This window comes from Cupressus sempervirens, chromosome 10, assembly GCF_028749045.1.
Source record: "Cupressus sempervirens isolate cs-2001-9-10 chromosome 10, ASM2874904v1, whole genome shotgun sequence".
Classification (NCBI taxonomy): Eukaryota; Viridiplantae; Streptophyta; class Pinopsida; order Cupressales; family Cupressaceae; genus Cupressus; species Cupressus sempervirens.
Window position 1 is genome coordinate 292,921,476 of NC_143127.1, and position 19,617 is coordinate 292,941,092.

The 19,617-nt window shown below is 35.0% G+C and overlaps 1 protein-coding gene across 4 annotated transcripts in view; it reads left to right on the plus strand.

The window, feature by feature from the left end:
• The window catches only part of CYL1 (alpha-N-acetylglucosaminidase family / NAGLU family), a 373,464-nt gene that overhangs the window by 150,354 nt on the left and 203,493 nt on the right, over positions 1-19,617 (plus strand). For all 4 annotated transcript variants that reach the window (XM_089805117.1, XM_089805116.1, XM_089805119.1 and 1 more), the window contains exons 5-6: positions 10,128-10,213; positions 10,463-10,557. In XM_089805117.1, the coding sequence (XP_089661243.1) occupies positions 10,128-10,213; positions 10,463-10,557 (181 nt within the window). The remainder of the gene's footprint in view (positions 1-10,127; positions 10,214-10,462; positions 10,558-19,617) is intronic.

Sequence of the window (19,617 nt, forward strand, 5' to 3'; positions counted from 1 at the left end):
ACATCTATAAGGACAAGATCGCAAACTGCAAGGGAATGGACATCACACACAAGGAGAAGGACTAGGAGTCAAGCCTCAACAGGAGCAAGGAAAAAGAGAAATGAACCATGTATAGAACAAACAAGAATCAAAATCCCCAAAATAGCTATCGTCATAGTTGAAGGAATAAAGGAATATGCACCTATCAGATACATACATGGAGTAAAGTGTAAATCATGGTCAAAAGAGGATAAGAGGATCATCAAAGAATCCATTTCATCACATTTCTGCAAGTTTCAAAAATTTCCAAATGAGCTAAGAGATAATATTCCCATAGAGCTAATTGACAAAATCAAAGTAAGATGGGATGAAGCTGCTGAACATGAGAGACAAAATAGAGAAAGAACACTAATAATCACTAAACCAGAGGTAAGTGCTGAAGAAATAGATTCAACAATGAAAGAGTATGAGAACAGATCGTCTTCAAAATATAGAGAACAACAAAGATATTGGTAAGTCTACATCAAGAAGTTGAGGATGAAGTACTCCATCTAGGGAAAACAATCTTTCATGGGGATTTACCACAGGAATCTGGATAAGCGAAATTGGTACAAATAGGAGAAATCTATGTTATGCACATACACCGAGCTAAGGAAAAGGATAATAATTCCACTGGCTTCAGCACACCAATAAGGGAGGATAATGAGCTTATTGAAATTCATGATGATACTGAAGATGAACAAGGTGAGGAACAACATGAATCAGAAGACACAGACCCAACAAAACAAGTAACAATTGCATATACTGGAACAGGAGTGTCATGTCCCCGTATTTTTAAGATTTAATAATAAAATAAAATTAATTTATAATAGAATAAATAATAATATATTATAAATATAATAAAGAGATTAGTAACATAATCAATATAAAAAAGATTTAAATAGTGAAAATATCTTGGAAAGATAAAATAAAATAATATAAGATTAAGTAAATAAAATAATAATATATTATTAAATAGTAATAATTATAATTGTAACTATAGTGATTGAATTATTATAATAATGATAATTAAATAATATAATATACTGAAATAAACAAGTAATAATTAATAAGATTCTATGATAACAATAATATACTCATTATAATTACAACATGAACTAAAAGATATAATAAAGTAATAAATAAAATATGATTATAAATATTAATAATTATAAATATAATTATAGTTGAACAATTATTAAACTAATATTAATAAATTTTCTAATCGGTCATGTCTTTTGGAGATTAAAAAGGGATGGGTATATAATGGAGAACAGATTTAAATGGAAAGGACATCAAAAGAATATGAGAAGAAAACATATGAAACTCTGAAAGATAAGAAATAATATTAAGGTTTTAGAATAATGTCCCTATTTTCCAAATTGGAGGAACTGAGGACATTACAGTGGTATTGGAGTTGTGCATACTACCAATTTGTGAGGTTACAAGGAATTCTTCATCAAAAAATAATCAAAGACAAATTTTGCTAAAATAAAAGTGTGTTGGATTGAAGGAGTTTTAATGTTTATTAAGCAAGCCGAAGCATTGCGAGAACATAAGGCCGATGATTATGCTTGGCGGAGATGACAAAAATTTTTGCCCTAAGTTAGACAATTATATTTTTCTGAAGCTAAAAAGGTCGTTCTCATCAAAAAGGTTGTTATAGTGGCTTCCTGCTGAAGACAAAGCCACCAGAATGTGTTGATATTAATGTTTCTTTCAACATTGTAATTCATGCTTTCTTTGCAATATACTGTTGGGCAGCCATACTTCCAGTGATGTAAATAGAAATTGCTCAACTTCTTATTTCCTTGTTGTCGTGAGAAATTTTTGAGGAAGCAATTTGTCGATGCGGCTTCACCATGAAGAATTTGGCTTAAAGTTTAAGCACCTAGGCAATAGATATTTCATAATTTTTTGAAATGCAAATATATATATATATATATAATCCAGCGTAGAAGAATAGGAAATATGCATTTGAACATCTGAAAATTAGCGACAATGCAAACTTTATATTAACAGATAAGGAGAGCTACAAGGTGACCATCGGGCTATTGGTTGATTAAATTCTAGATCGCATATTGTAGTTCAAGCCCGAGATCATTATAAGATTTGCTGTATATATTAGTTTCTAAAGTATATTGTCACAGGTGATTTAATTCATCGAAGATTAGAAAAATAATTGACATAAGAAAGATATGCAAAGGGTAAACAAATAGAAGTCGACCCCAGAAACTAATCTTGAAGCACACTTAATTGATTTAGATTGTAGTAAAAAAATATCGATATAAATTCTCAAAAATTAAATTCCATCACATTGCCATGGTAGTTGAGAAACGTCAAAATAGGACGGAATTGTAGAGGCATATCAATTGACAATATTCCATTGAAGCTATGTGCAACAAGAAAGGTGAATCAACTGGAAATCTCATATAATATGAATGTTGTTTGAAGAATTTTTCTTGGAAGTTGTTTGGCATGAGAAACCAATAACTAGTGCATCAATAAATATTATTATCAAACTCTCAAGGTTTGCAGGAAGGATTATGTGTTGAATGTTCTGATAGAGATATATTTAGTGATATTTGGAGAAAGAAAGATTTGAGATTCACCCGATGACATTTCATAATCCAGCTACTTGTTGAAATTGCACGATCTCAAACACAGTTAATATTGGTTTTGCGGCAAATCAACAGTCGAGAGAACATCAAATTATAAATTTTTGATAAACTGAATCCTTGAAGGATTAACAACATAAAGCAACATTCCTTGTGACATGTATTAGAAGCAATGCAAAGCAAGAGGAGTGAAAAAGAACGATATATAATTAGACTATATATATATATATATATATATATATATATATATATATATATATTTAGTTCAAAATCTTATAGGAGAATGTGATGTGGATAAAGAATAGAAATACAATTTTTTGCAAGAATAGAGGCTGACATAGGTGAAGACAAGTATATTGTAGAGACACTTAAACCGACCAGGACAAATTAAACAGAGTTACCCTATATTATGACAATATGTGAATGCTTAGTTTCTTTAGAGAGAAACTATAAGTTTCTTTAGAGTACAAGTTTCTTTAGAGAGAAACTAAAAGGAAAGAGTGGCAATTAAGGGAGAACTACTCATGACACCCTATTGTTAGCACCTTCCTAAGAGGGCAATTAGGGAGAATGGCAAGGGCACCCTATTGTAGCAGTTTGTAGGGAGAACTACAGTAAGGACACCCTATTGCTCTGTAATTAAGGGAGAACCGCTAGAGCACCCTATTGCAGAATTAATTAAGGGAGAATAGCTAGGGCACCCTATTGCAGTGGTAAGTAGGGAGAACCGTGGTCAGGACACCCTATTGCTCTGTAATTAAGGGAGAACTGCTAGAGCACCCGATTGCAGGAATAGTTGAGGGAGAACTGCTGAGGGCACCCTATCATGGTGATAGTGAAGGGAGAATTGCTAGTAGGGCACCCTACTACACTATGATTATGGGAGAACTGCTAAGGCACCCCACTACAGAGAAAATATTATAGAGGCCTAGGATGAGATAAAGTCTCTCCTTAGGATTTAATAGATATGGATAGTCTTTAGAGAGATACCCATAGAGGCCTTAGGGTGAGATAAAGTCTCCCCTAAGGATTAAATAAAGGGGGATAATCCTAAAGGGATATCCATAAAAGGCATTAGGAAGAGATAAAGTCTCTCCTAAGGATTAATTAGAGGCCTGAGGCAAGACAAAGTCTGTCTTGGAGTACATTTGTTAGGAGACAATGCATAACATGGAGCATAGAAGTACTATAACATATCAAGATAAGTTCTACCCCTTGAATCATTTATAAAATTTTACATTTAATATTATTTGATGAGTTTATATTTATAAATAAATGACATTACTGATCTCAAATTAAAATTGTTGTTGCAGGATATAAGAATAATTCATATTGCTTGAGGACAAGCAATTTGAGGAAGGCTGAACTGTCATGTCCCCGTATTTTTAAGATTTAATAATAAAATAAAATTAATTAATAATAGAATAAACAATAATATATTATAAATATAACAAAGAGATTAGTAACATAATCAATATAAAAAATATTTAAATAATGAAAATATCTTGGAAAGATAAAATAAAATAATATAAGATTAAGTAAATAAAATAATAATATATTATTAAATAGTAATAATTATAATTGTAACTATAGTGATTGAATTATTATAATAATGATAATTAAATAATATAATATACTGAAATAAACAAGTAATAATTAATAAGATTCTATGATAACAATAATAAACTCATTATAATTACAACATGAACTAAAAGATATAATAAACTAATAAATAAAATATGATTATAAATATTAATAATTATAAATATAATTATAGTTGAACAATTATTAAACTAATATTAATAATTGTTCTTATCGGTCATGTCTTTTGGAGATTAAAAAGGGATGGGTATATAATGGAGAACAAATTTAAATGGAAAGGACATAAAAAAAATATGAGAAGAAAACATATGAAACTCTGAAAGATAAGGAATAATATTAAGGTTTTAGAATAATGTCCCTATTTTCCAAATTGGAGGAACTGAGGACATTACAAGGAGGAAGCACACGCTCTTGATATGGCACAGGCTATCGGTGAAACAATGGTAACAGTAACAAGCGAGGAGGCATTAGATATTGAAAAGGGCAAAGAACAAATAGTTTAAACAAGTGATTGAAGTTAAAGATGTGCAATAGAAAAGAAAGAGAGAATCAGAATCAGAAGATGAAAGTCTTGACGAATGACTAGAATATGCTATTCTGAAGGAAGATACAAATACATTGAATCCCAAAGATAGGCAGATATACATTCAAAAGTTTAAAGAAAGATTAATAAAGGAAAAACAGATAAGGAAAGAGTACAAGAAAATTTGGAAAAGAACTATTGATACATTTTCAAGTTTGCTACCAACAGTAACTGTTGACAAGGAAGAATTGTTGGCTGATCAATTGAAGAAATTTGTGGACACTGTAATTAAGGATCAGAATATCAAAGAACTCAGAGAGAAGATTAAGAAATTACAAATTGAAAGAGTCAGCAAAAATCTGCATAAAGTGACAAAACTTACAAGCCCATTATCAAAAAAGCCGAAAGACAGAGAAAATACTAATGGAGGCAACCAAAATTGATAAGAAAATGTGCACTGATGGAGATATAAATATGAGGACTGAAGTTGAACTCATGGTGACACCAATTATGAACATAATTCAAAATCAAGTGAGGAGAGTTAGTGAAATGTCAACTCTGGACAATACCGAGGACCTTATAGAAATGATGATAAGAATCAGAAGCAATATCACTGTCTTAAATCAACTCAAGGAGCAATGGAGGAAAACACTGATGAACATAAGGAACAAGTATAAAGACTTTTGGTAAATACCCCAATAACTTATGTAGAACACACTGATAATCCTAAGAGGTGGGGTGAATTAGGATTATACTAATATCTTTTTGAACCTTTTTACTTTGCTGCTAAAAACATTTCATCATTGTACCATAGTGTCAGTAACAATAAATAATAAAGATAATTCACAAACAAAGTACACAAGATATAATGTGGAGACCCAACTTAGGTAAAACCACCAACACAAAAGGCTGCTAGGATCTACTGTCCTAATCCAGCCTCACAAATCTTTAATTCGATTTCAACTTTAAGGGCTTCGACCCTAAGGAGCAACAACCCCTTTTTGAGAGCTCCAACTCTTCTTCACAACAAGTATCAACTTACACAATCTTATATGAGCACCAACCCAAACAATGACTTAAGCAACAAATCTGCAATGTTCAGGTCTCCAACCCTTCTCAACTTTTCTCAAGCACCAAGTTTGGTTATGTGAACAAATAAACTGAGATTCAACCACAATACAACAGAATATTCAAGATACAATAAAATGACTGCCAAATTTCCACGAGTTTTCAATCTGTGCTCATCCTTAGAACATAATTCAGGGAAGCAAATTTGTAAACTTGAATGATCAATACTTTCAACCAAATACTTATAATGTTACTAATCCAGATTCCTGATAATTGAATGAATACATGAACTACTGTTTCACACAGAAAACTATTTTTCTTTGTTCCAAATCACTTCTGTTCTATAACATCAATGTTTAAAGCCTTGCTCAGATATTGCAGTATGGTCTCAGAAATAGAGAACAGGTACATAGGGGGAGACACAATCTTAACAGCTATAGAGCAAGTGGATAGGAAAATTATAATGAGCAAATTTTGATAATGATTTTTGTCATTAATGCCAAAGGGTCAGATTGTTACTTGAGAAAATCCTCCACACATTTTTTTAAGAAGATTTTGATATGAACAGGGCTAATAGGTAAAGGACGCATTATCAGAACAAAGATGAGTTATTGTTAAAAGTGAGAGAATAGTTTGACAAATCAGAGGTATTATCTTTGAGGCAAAGGATACATTGGATTTGGACAAATGCAAGATGGAAGGAAATGTGTCAAGGAAACATTTAACACCATTTATAGATAAAGGCGAAAAGATTTGAATGCTGAATTCAATGAAGAACTAGCAAATGAAAATAAAGCTTATCGGGGAAGACATGCAAAGTTGAAATGGTTAATGGAAGATTTGAGAAGATTCGTGAAAACCTAATTAGGGCAAGGAGCAAGGTTTAGGGAAGTGTTAAGGATACAAGTATGAACAAGAGTAAGATGTAAGATGATGAGAAAAGAGGAAGAAGACTAGAGAAATGCAAGTAAAAGTGAAGTTCAAGATTACCAAAAATTAGAGTGAAGAACAGAGGAATTACAAAACAAAGGGGCATAAAAGATCTGACAAGCTTTGGAGAAAGTGATCAAAAATCAAATTCCTTGTTGATTTATTCCTAATAGTTTAGCAACAAGATTGTAAAATCTCTTAATCAGGCTGTCTCCAACCGGACTAGGAGTTCTAGTTTGGAACCTAATGTAAATCACTTAACCGGGTGAACACTGTATAAGTGGGATAAAATCTCTAAACAAAGTAGTCTTAAATAGGACTTTAGATACTTCTAATAGGGTATCAGGCACTCCTAACATGGTGAAGTCATTTAGAAGATGGCGTAAATGTGAGCTCCTAACCGGATACCTTATTATTGCAATGAGGAGTTGTGGGTACCATTCCCACTGCAGTTTTTCCCTCTAACCAATGGTTTTCTGCAAGACCAAAACATTGTGTTATGTGTTATGTGTTATGTGTTATGCATGTGAATGTTTATGTTTCATGTGAAAGTTTTACGTTTTGGTAATAAGTATTTAGTTACAGTATATCGGTGAACTAATCGATAATACATTGGATATTGATAGAAAGGGAAGTACACTTTATTGGTTTATGATTAGAAAGTTGAATAAGTGTAAAAATTTGTGTGGTATTGATTCACCCCCCTCCCTCCCCCCTCAGCACCCTACTTGAATCTTTCCAACAACAGCGTCCCTCATTGGATCCATGACAATAGGCCAGCATCTAACTGCATATGCAATTTAAGATCATCACTAGACAATTATTAGAAGTCAATGCCATAGTTGAGTATGCTAAAACCATTTTCTTATTATTCTGCCTTCTAAATTTGTCAATGTTATATTTATTTTTAGTCTGTGTCTTCTCAAACTTTGGAAGATAAGATTTCAGTTCTCTTAGTTGAAGCAAAAAGAGCAATTATAATATACATAAAGATGATCGTTAACTTGAGATTCCATTATATTTAAGAAAGAATTGTCATATATTATGTAAAGAACAGAGGGAGATTGATTGTTATTACAAGAAGAACATATGTCTGACAACTTGGAGCTATAAATTTTGAGCCAAAAATGTTCCTAAACGAATACTCAGAGACAAACAAAAGTAGCTAATTGAGTCATTGTTGAAGATTATTTGGATGTTGACAATGGTGATGAGTTTAGTAAAGAATAGTTAGTTTTTGTTTTTAAGAAGCTCACACTTTAGAAGGAAACTAGTGTAATGTCCCCCACTTAGCCAGTTTGGAGGTATGTTGTCGTTAGCCCATTCTTGTATGGTCCCGAGGGCTAACCAGGACTTCAAAAGGGATCCTAAGGTTATTTGGCCTAGTCAAATTTAATTACAGGCCAAACGGAGTTCGTTTGTTGGGTTTTCAGAAATACTTACTATTTTTAGTAAGCCAATAGGGGGATGCAGTGCCTTCAATTTTCAGTGACAGGATGAGATGCGTTTTGTTGGGCTCTTTTTGATGAGCTATTATATGTGGGATTTTGAGTTTATTTGGTATATTATTTTAATATTTGAAGTTACAACGGTAAAGTGACTATTTAAATTAAATATTATAATGTTTCATAAAGTCACTTTATAAAAAATCAAGAGTCCCCCTTTTGAGTACATACATGGACTTTGTAAAAAGGAAAAAAGAAGTAATATTAAAACTCATGTATTATTCCACATTGGCAAGACGGAAGCGTGGGGCAAGTGAGGAAGGGATTAAAAGAAAGAGGATGGCTCTCATTTATGCATGCTTGGAAATATCAAAGAAATTGGAAAATTTTTCGGAGATTATGTCTCAATAGTTTGGAGGACGAAATCCCTTCAAGTTGGAAATCTTGACGCCATTGAAAGATATGGTCTTGAGATTCAACATAGTAGCAGTCCGAAAAAGTGGAACCGAAAAAGCAGGCTGAAGAAAGCGGGTACGAAAAAGCTGTCCGAAAAAAGCGGAACCGAAAAAGCAAGTTGAAAAAGCGGGTATGAAAAAGCAGGCTGAAAAAGTAGTTCGAACAAAGCAAAACAGAAGGGGCAGCATAGAAGGAAATTATTACAGCCATCTACAACCAGGTTCTTTTGTTAGTATTATTTTTTAGGGTGTTATAAGTTTTCAGCTGTAAGTGTGCATTATACCAGCATTATCATTTTGTAATCCATGTAAATGCCAAAGTCTTGGCCATATTTCATGAGCATTGTAATTTTCATTGCAATTAAGAAGATAATAGTTGCTGGTGTCATTTAAGCAATTTAATATCATTATTTATCAGCTAGTTAGTTTGCATACCAACTGTTTGTAAAAATGCCAGTTGGCTGTAGGTGTTCATTTCTCATGCTTAGATCATATATATGCACTGTATATTGTCAAAATTAGTAGCACACTCATGTTAGGTCATTGTGTAGTCCATTGTAGTCTTTTAGCACATGATTTTCATTGATGCAAATTGTAAAAAAAGTCATTTGAAGCTAGCTGAAATACTATATCAGTCATACGTCCCTTGCATGTGAATTGTTTGATGAAATTCCTTGAGCTTTCATCAGCATTTTTGAGGGCAGATTTGAGGAGGGTCATTACAACTAGTGAGATGAAGTTTAGCATGGATTGCTTCTGAGATTGTTCAATAGGTTTTGGATCTTCCTAATTATGTGTTGACAAGGCTCATGAGAAAATTTGATGAGACAATGTGGATGTAACTCAAGATGGATGGTTGCACAATAATTGGGAGATTTAAATGAGTGCTACAGTTGTGGCTAATTATGTTTTGCAAAACTAAATTTATTGTTGTTGTGCCTCTGTGCCCCCAGCCTGTGGCCCCATTGAATTTTTGTTTTACCTTCTATCTAAACATCTGCCATCTTAGCTTTGTGTGCCCTACACATACTTTGCTTGAATGTTCCGTGAATGGGCTCTTTTTTAGATATATTAATTACCACACTTTTTGATTGTTTATGTCAATTAACATTGTCTCTTTCTTATTGATTGTTGTTGTGCTAACCCCTTATAATACCATTTTCTTGAACAGCAACTTCAGCTATGTACTTATGAAGATATTTTTAATTGACATTTTGAGTGCTGAAAGTATAGGGCCAGCTGAATTATGATAAAATTTTGTTAAGCAGTCAAGGTTTTTTTTGAGAATTTTAATATGCTTTACAATTTTTTTGGGATACAACGTTCAGTGTCTGCTATTATGTATTTGCACAAATTTTTTATGACCAAAGAAGGGACAAGAACTTTGACAGTTTGTGGAAGAGATATTAAGTTGATTTACATTTTATACTCCTGGTCGCATTACTAAGACGTTTTTTCTTGGCAAAAGAGATACAACTTGAGTAAATCAAATTTGGATGGGTTCTTTGGAGGACCTTCATTTCTAGCCTGGGCTCGTATGGGAAACTTACATGGGTGAGTTACTTGAACCTTACAAAGCTTAAAGCCAGTAGTTTCAGCTATAAATGGACACTCCTAGGAAATATCAGTTTTACTATTGGAAAGCTGATGATTGTTGGTATTACTCTCAAGCTGGAACTTAATCAATGATTAACACACACAATCTTAATGAAATTATGAAGTTTCTCTCAAGCTTTTATTTTCAAATTCAAGCATTTTCCTTGGGTATAAAATGTACCTGATATGTACAGTTGGATATAATAGGTGGGGGGGTCCTCTACCTCATAGCTGGCTTCAACAGCAATTAATTTTGCAAAAGAGAATTCTGTTCCGAATGCGAGAGCTTGGCATGACACCTGGTATGGATATTGCAGAGCAAGGTTTTCTAGTAGTTACAGAGTTCTTTTTTTCTCGTGCAGAATTGCACATTGATAAAAAAACAGTGTATTTCGATTTTCAATCCTGGTGCATTTTAATTAGAAATCCTTAATTTTACTCAAGACTTGAGATGCAACCTGTTTTCTAGAGAATTCCTTCTTTCCATTTTGATGCAGTTCTAAGTACAACCTACATGATTGTCAAGTAGGAGACAAGTTGGTTGAACCTATTTAAACCCAAGACATGATTGCATAACAGGGTAGAAATACGTACCTTTATTTCTTTACATTAAACCTATTTAAATCCAAGGCATAAATGCATAACAAGGTACAAATACATGTCTTTGTTTTTGTTATTGATGTTCACATAGGCCAAGAATACAATTGCAATTAAAAAGATTTTTTCAACCATTTACAAGTATTCTGCCTACCATGTTTTAAACTGGTTTTTAGGGTATATAATAAATTGTGAATTTTGTGATTTGGGTATGGAATGCTAAACCAAAGATTTCAGGTCTGAAGAACTGATAATTTTCAGAGGTTTATGTGCTTTGAATTGGTTAGACAATTGCCAGTGAGTTATACCAGCAATAACTTCACTAAAAGGATATGATCGTGTTTAGTTTATGATCAAGTTGGAGAGGGATTAATGAATGCAAATCACTGCCAAATGATGGTGCCATAACAGCAAACAAGGGTGCAATTTGGTGCATAGAATCCATCCAATATATCAACAGATCTTGCAAAGTCTGGGCGGCAATTTGATTAGTAGGTCACAGCGACAATATACAGGCTATGTTGGAATACTTGGTGGCTGCTGTAGATCATTTAGGACACCAGTTTTGAGGAAGCAGTGATATTATTTGTGGCTTTGTAATGACCCTACTCAAATCCGACCTTAAAATGCTGATTGAAGGCTCGAAGAATTTTGTCAAACACTTTGCATACAAGGGGTCACATAACTGATATAACTTTTCAGATTGCTGCAATGACTCTTGTTTTGATTTGCATCAAAGAGAATGCTTACAAAAAAACTCCAGATTGTCTAAACAATGACCTAACATGAATGTGCAACTAATTTTGACAATATTCAATACATATATGTGACTTAAACTACTTGCAATATGCAGCTACAGCAACTAGTAATTATGACAAATATTTTGGATGCAACCTAAGATGGCATTAATGCACTTACAACCAAGTGTCATTAATATAATCACTTAGTATGCGAAATTATAACATTATTTATGCCAAAAAGAGAACTTACAGCCAATTGACATTTTGTCAAACAATTGGAATGCAAACTAATAAGCTGATCATCAAACTCTAGGCTTGCAATATAGATAGTCTAAAAATTACAATGCTCTTTCAATTGCAAAATCCTAGCCTTCCTTTGATACCAATAATGTCAAATGGCAAACAAAGACAAGTACAATATGAAATAGTGAAGTGCTGAAGCTATATTTGATACTCAGCTGAAAACCTACATTTTTCAGTAAATATGCCAAATGAGAAGTGAGAACCTGATTGTAGATGGCTGTAATAATTTTCCACAATGCTGCCCCCTTCTGCTTTGCTTTTTTCCGATCTTCTTTTTCCACTTGCTTTTTCCAGATTGGCTTTTTCTGTTTTTGCTTTTTCGAACTGCTTTTTCCGATTGTTTTTTTCGGAGCTGCTTTTTCGGACTGCCTTTTCGGCCCGCTTTTTTTTTCATTTTTGCTTTTTCGGCCTGCTTTTTTTTCGGTTTTGGTTTTTTGGTTTGCTTTTTTCTGGACTGCTTTTTCAGCTTGCGGACCTGCTAGAAATGACCTCCAATAATTTCGGCCCTGCTAAAATTGCCTCCTAAAATGCTGAAAATGGCCTTAGGCCCAATGATGGCCTAGCTGAAGTGACTGAAGTATCACCTCCAAATGTGCAACCCTTTAGAAGATATTTCACTTCTTCAGTTATGCTAATCCAAGGGAGTTTTCGTTCCCAAAGATCAACTGACTATCTGAAACCACTTGGCTCCACAATAGACTATGTGACTGAATCACAATTTGATATCAAGAGAGAAATAAACAATTGGATGATTAGAATGAAGCCCGAGGTGCCTATTTATTCTTTTTCTCCACTTTCTCCAGAAGCTTCTAGAACATTATTTTATTTTATCTATTAAGTGACTTTATAAAATATTCTATAATTCAAGTCACTTTATTAAATTAATTAAATATAAAGTTACCTTTTAATATTTATTTATTTGATAACTTTATAAATAATTAACTTAATATCACTTATTTATTTAATTAAAATAATTAATTAGTCATCCTCATAAAATATTCATTATTTTGGACAACCTAATTAATTAAATTAATTAAATCAAATTGCCTCCAAAATGGGGACATGACAGGCTTGCGATGCAGTAGTTTGGAAGGCACAATTTTGCATTTGATTGCCTTCTTACATCATTCTCAAACACCAGTGTCATGTGGAATGTTTTCCAGCAGTAGCAATACAGATAATTGAATGTCAAATTGTGTATGCTTGCAGGTGCAGGGTCCATATTTTTACAATTGAATGAATCTAGCTGCATGTAAATTGTTTCCTGGAAATAAATGAGATATGGTTAGTAAAGGAGTTGTTGCATTGTAAGATGTTGTTGTAATTCAAATTTCATGCATTGGTTGATTATGTAATGTTCCTTCAGCAGATTGTATGGTGTACGGGCTATGAGAGGGAGTAGCATACGGGTCAATGATGGCTGTACACATATATGGGTACGGTGGTAGGGAAAGTAGTTGTATGGAGCAGTAGGGGAGAAAGCTGAAGGGAGAGAGGGTGTTAGTGTGCAGTAGAGATACATGTATGGTGGGTAATGTTGTATGCTCAAATGGAGGGTTGTGTATGGAGTTGGAAGGAGTACAGTGAGGAAGTATGAAGAGATTACTCATATGGATGGTATGATGATTGGAGACTTGCAAAGGGAGTGTGATGCTGACAAACAATTTGTCATACAAAGAGATAACACATGCAATAGGAAATGTGGCTTGAATCCGTACGATTGGAAGGCCGCACAGTCTGGGGGAGGAAATTGTCTAGACAGGAGGGTGTTCACTGAATGCTAGATATTTGCCAAATTGAAAATGTATGCCAAGCACGGATATGTAACTAGTTGCAGAAACATAATATTATATTCACAAACAAATATGGTGCTTGGATTTGCTAGATCAAAGCAAAGTAGTACATTGGATAGACTAGGGTGAGGGTTAAATTGTAGATAAGATAAGATAATAATATTAGTGTTCAACAAAAAACCACAAGGGTTTATGTGATTGAGCATACAAACAAAAGAGTCGGCCAAGACAGGAGCACCAAACGGTGTCTGAAAAGAAACAAAACAAGACGCAAAGTGAGAAAATCCATGTAAGGACTAAGGATCCTACATTGGTACAAAGAAATTAGTCACAGAAGGGTATAAATGTGGACGATCCAGAGTCTTAGATCATCGCTAAGAACCATTGGAGGAGTTTCACTGCCTGAAAAGACAGGTGCAGTATCTGACCAATCTGGAGTGAGTGCTACTAGATGGCCTTTTTGCACCTCGTGGAGGAGACATGGGGGAGAAAAAGGCGGTGATGAGCTGGTTTGAGATGTGGCCCTGAGGTAAAAGTGATTGTAGGGTATGTTCACGAAGCTAGGTGGCCTCCCATGGGTCACGTGCAAGACACCGTTGGTCAATATAGCTGAAGAACGCTGAAAGAGAAAAGAAATCTTTGAAAGGCAATAATATCTCCCTCTAATCTCATAGTAGATAGGAGAGCGAAATATAAGGTGGGTCTTAGCCTCAACCTCTGCCAAAGTACATAGTCGACAAATACGATCCTCTCTAATTATATGATGATCGGTCCAAACTCAAAAACAATGAGAGCCAACTCTGAAGGAGCCCAAAGAGAATCACAGAGCATGACTCCAAAGCCGATAAAGATAAGTAGGGCAGGAGGTACTCATTCAACTCCTTCAACTCATTCAACTCATTCAATGAGAAAGAAAAGCAATTTTTTGGCATTATGTTTGCAAACTTTTTCTTTGATGCTTACAAATAAGAGCAAATGGCTTTATATAGAGGCCAAAGTGTACAACTGACGGTAGAGATAAAGAGGCAAAACTGATGATCCAGATTTAATCCTAGAAACCCTAATTAGGGTTGCTACCCTATTGGCCAATGAGAAGATGCCACCTCATCAATGGACCAATGAAAAAAGTGGAAAAGTAGCAACCAATGAGAAGGCACCAAAATGGTTGCCAATCGGAATTAGACACTTGTCATACCCTAGAAGAAAGAGAAATTGCCACTCGGGCTCACATCAAATGATCTTCTAATATAAATCTCCATTTTTCTTTTGTTCTTTTAGCTAAGGCAATGAACCTAGCTAGCCTTTCATTGACTTCCTCCATGGGAGGGCAAGGTGTATGCTTCATCTTAAGCTCAGCCAATTTCATCATGCTGCTTGTTCCCTGTAGCGTCTTCTCATGGTCCTAATACTCTTTTGCATATCCAATAAAGACATTGGGGGAGGAAAGGGTGCCCAAATATTTCTTCTTGATAGCAGCCTTTCCTAACTCATCCAATTTTGATCAAAACTCTGTCTCATTGATGTCCTCTTCTTTGATGTCTTCAAAATCAAGTGCTGCCCCAATATCGCTCATCATGGTTGAAATGGAAGTGTCGATGCCTGGACTGTGATATGCAAGTGCCTTTTGTATCTCCTCGACTGTCGTCAATCTGGTAGTCAAGGCAACAAACCAAGACTCAATCGTATTTAATCCTCCATCAACCAACTTGGCCCTTTCCAAATATGTCTCTAGTAGCCCAATGAATGCCTGTAGCCTGGGAATAGCTAAATCCTTGACCGGAAGGAAATCCTTCCACTCCTCTTCAAATACTCTGAATTTGTTTCTAACAGTCACTAATGACCAGAATGTTGAGATAAAGAAAGGCAAAAAATTTCGCCCGTCTTGGATTGTATCATGGATCCAATCCTTGACTTAATGTAGCTAAGCCGATATCTCTTCTATGTTGCTCCTCCTGTCTTGAGGAAGGGCTGCTTGGTGCAGCTATTGGATGGGCTGACAATCTCTCCACTATTTGTTCTTGACCTCCAACTTTATGATCCTTTCATTTGCCTTTCTCAATCTTTCTTTTATTTAAACTATGCCCTCCTAGATCTCCTCACACTCCATGTCATCTGTGTTTCTTCCCAAATTATGTTCTACTATTTCATATTCTTGAGCTGCAATCTCATCTAGTGCCTTGTTGACTGTTGGTATAGCAATCTGGACCTTCTGATGACCATCACTGTCGCTCCTAATCACCTTTGCCACTATCTTTGCAATCTATTTCTGGTTCTCGCAATCACCTGTTTCCATTAATCATTGGATGTCTTCAACTATTCAGGTAGTTACTACCTCGCCTCTTGGCATAAGCATTTGCCTTAACCATAGTGGTGCGGTGCATCTCCCCAAATATGGATTTGATCCAATTAGCCGATCATCACCAATGGCCTCGTACACTTGACTTATTTCCTCAATATCAATCGGCCCATCTTCTTCAACACTAGTAACTGCCATGTCATCTCCTTGTTGGTTTTCTGAGAGAGGAGAGTACTTGGTGCTATTGCTGTAACCACTTGACTCTGAATCAGAGCTCACTTCTACCACGGTCCTTTGCTCACTTGTGTTATTGTAAGAAATGATAATGTTGAGCAAGGAACGAAAAACAATCCAAGTAAGTTAAGTGTGAAACAATGTTACCATAAGATATGCAAACTTCAAGAGCATACACCAAGATGGTTCAACAATGGAGACAAGGATTTATAAGGGGAAAGCAAAGAAAACCCCTTGTGAGTATTATGAATGAAGGCAAATGCCTAGAGACGAGAGAGAGAGAGTGTTGGAGCAAAAGTAGCTCAATACAATAACATCAAGTGCTAAGAGTGTAGAAGAAAGGAGGAGCATCTCTTATATAGAGATGAGAGAGGAGTTGCATTTGTAACTCCCATTTCTATGAATGCCACATTCATAATAGGTGTGTGCAAAGTGTCACAATCCTCTTAAGGAGGACAAACTAAATAAAGAAATAAACAAGAGTTGTCCTTACATGTGGAATAAAGGACAAACAATGACATGTCCTCCACGTGTACAAGAGGACAAACTACATTTAGGGACCCTTGGAATATCCCAATTAATACATCCAAGGAAAGATTAACCTTTCTAACAATTATCTTCTTGGCCTCTAGCCTCAATTATACTTTCCCTTGACGGTGTTGCGTGCTGTTTCTTTGCGGGAGGTTTAAGATGTTATTGATTTTTCTCAACCTCCAAAGCTCTTTTCTTGCCTCTACTTGTTTCTTGTTGCCTGCTATTTACTTCACCCTTCTGTTCGACTGATTCTACTGGATCCTCTTTTGGCTTCATCTTCTCATAAGTAAGGTGTACTCTTTGACTTTGTAGTTTCCTTAACTTTCCATTATAGCACGACTCGGTATGCAAATGAACTGTCCTTGTGACTGCTTCCAAGGAAGCATCCTGATGGTCATCCCAATCTATTGGATTCAACTCTGTTCCTTCTATTGTATCATAATCTTCTCTCAACACATTTGCATCATCTTTTAGTTGATCGGGAATATCAAGGCCTCTCCATTTGATATCTCTCATCACGTTCACCGACAACCTTGAGAAAGCTAGCTTTCTCACATGAAAGTCATCCTTGGCATTGGCCCAAAAGTCTTCTATAGTGGGAACATGTTTAAATGCATTTCCATGAGATACCTTGATAAGACCATTAGGATCGAATCCTTGCCTTGCTCTGTACCATCCTAGATGATACCATTCCAATTCCTTCTCCGCAATTGCAAAGGCGACACGACTGGGGCAACTATCATTGCCAATTCCAAATGAGAAGGTAATGCTTGTCTCACCCTTGAGTTTCATTATTCTGTCATAATCCTCAAGTTGCCTAGCCAATTCCATCAAAACTACCTTTTCGGGTGGGTATGTCGGATGTCTCTTGGGATAAATTGTGCTTCCTACTACTCTAATGTATGTGAATTGTGAGAATTGGATGAACCAACTCCCATACTTCTTAATCTTTGCTTCTGCTTCTAATGAAAGTCTCTTAGTAGGTGTCCCTTGTAGTACCCTTACTGTCTTCATGGCAGAGGCGTCACAAAATATTTTGTAATCTTTGTTGTTGTGCAAGTGAAGCTGTGGATAGCATTCATGCACCAAATATTGCCCTGACTCACTACCAATTTCTCTTAAGGCCTTAAGTCCCGAACTTATATACAATCTAGCAATTAGGTAAAACGGATAGGATCCTATGTATAATTGCTTTTGGTTTTGTACGGTTGTATGTTGCAAGTCTAGATTCTTGCTTATGATCCTAGCCCAATCAAATCTTCCTTTTCCTTTTTCAATTTTGTCAATAAAGAAGTACATCCTGTTTTTGAATTGCATACCTTGAGCTAGGCCTATGATCCGGCTGAGGAGTACAATGAGATCGCCAATATTCTGATTTGAAATCTACCACTGTGAGTCTCGATGATCTGGTTACTCCTTTCTTTCTCCCATGAAGCCAATCTTGTTTTAGATGCATGAAATAAGCTTCTTGGTTATCCTAAAATGACTTGGCTACCTGATTTATCATCACCACTATCATGCTCTTGTACTAGGGAATGTTAAATGCTTCTTTGATCGCCTGTCCGGCAATGTTGGCCAACACCCTCTTCCCTTTATCAAAAATGATGGATTTACTGATTAGATCAAACCTAGATGCACATTCCATAACCAATTTTGGACAAGGCAAGGTAGGAGCCACTTTTGTATATCTTCTTTCCCATGGGGGATTGTACTTACTTTAGTTTGTCCTTTACCAATGGCTGGGTTCTCTTTTGAATTTTGGATCAAACCTTAGAAAGTGCAGGCCCCTTGCCAATATTGATGCCCTAGATGAAGAAATCAGAATTTTATCCACCTGAATAATAAATCGTCTAAGGCCATAAAAATCAGATCTGCCTGAGGGAAGTCACCAAACATGAATAATTTGGCTCTTGCAACAATTCGCTAAGCATGGAAAATGTTCTCCTTTGCAAATAAAAATTGCCACATTTGGAAGGAGGCTGCCCTAGCAAGAACTCAAACACATTTAAATCTGTTCTTTGTGAAACAAAATCGTTCAAGGCAAGAGAAGTTTGTTCCAAGCATAGAAGGAAATCACCAAGCCCAATGCTGCATTAGAAAATCGCAAAGGAAGAAGAGCTGCTCCCTTTAGAAGAAATCGCCAAACATGGAAATCTGCCCTTTGCCAAAAACTCATCCAAGCATGGAAGAAGAGGATGGAGTGAATGAGGAGATAAGGGGAAGGAGAACCCTCTTATACTCAATCCACATACTTTCCCTAGCTGGCCAACTTGCACCTAAGAGAGGAATAAAAACATTAATTAACGCACAATTCTAGCCTAGATTGAATGTGAAGCCAAAAATTAATTTTGCCACAATGAAATTTGCATTTTTAAATTGCCGGGTAGACCAAAATTGCAAAAATAAAATTTATAAAACCTTGGAGATGCTAAACATTTTCATTTAATGACGATTTAGTAATTAATATATCATTAAAAATCGGATTTGGCAAGCCAAAAGTGATTTTTTCAATCTTAAATTACTAATTTCTCTAAATATTTTAAAATCTTCAAGGCAAATTTAACCCATTTAATTGCAATTTTTGCAATTTAAATCCAAAATCGATTTTGCCATGCAAATTAACTTTTTTTTTAACAAAAATAAATCATTTTCTCTAGAATCTAAAATCGATTTTCCAATTTGATTTCACCATCACAAAATTAATTTTTTCACCGAAAAAATTCAAGATTTTCCAAAAAAACCAGATCTAACAAAATTTCATTTTTTGAAAATTACTCAAGTTTATACAATTATATTGAAATTTTCAAAAATAATCGTTTAAGTACAAAATTCACAATTTTATCTTGCCAAGTGTTCTTTGAAATT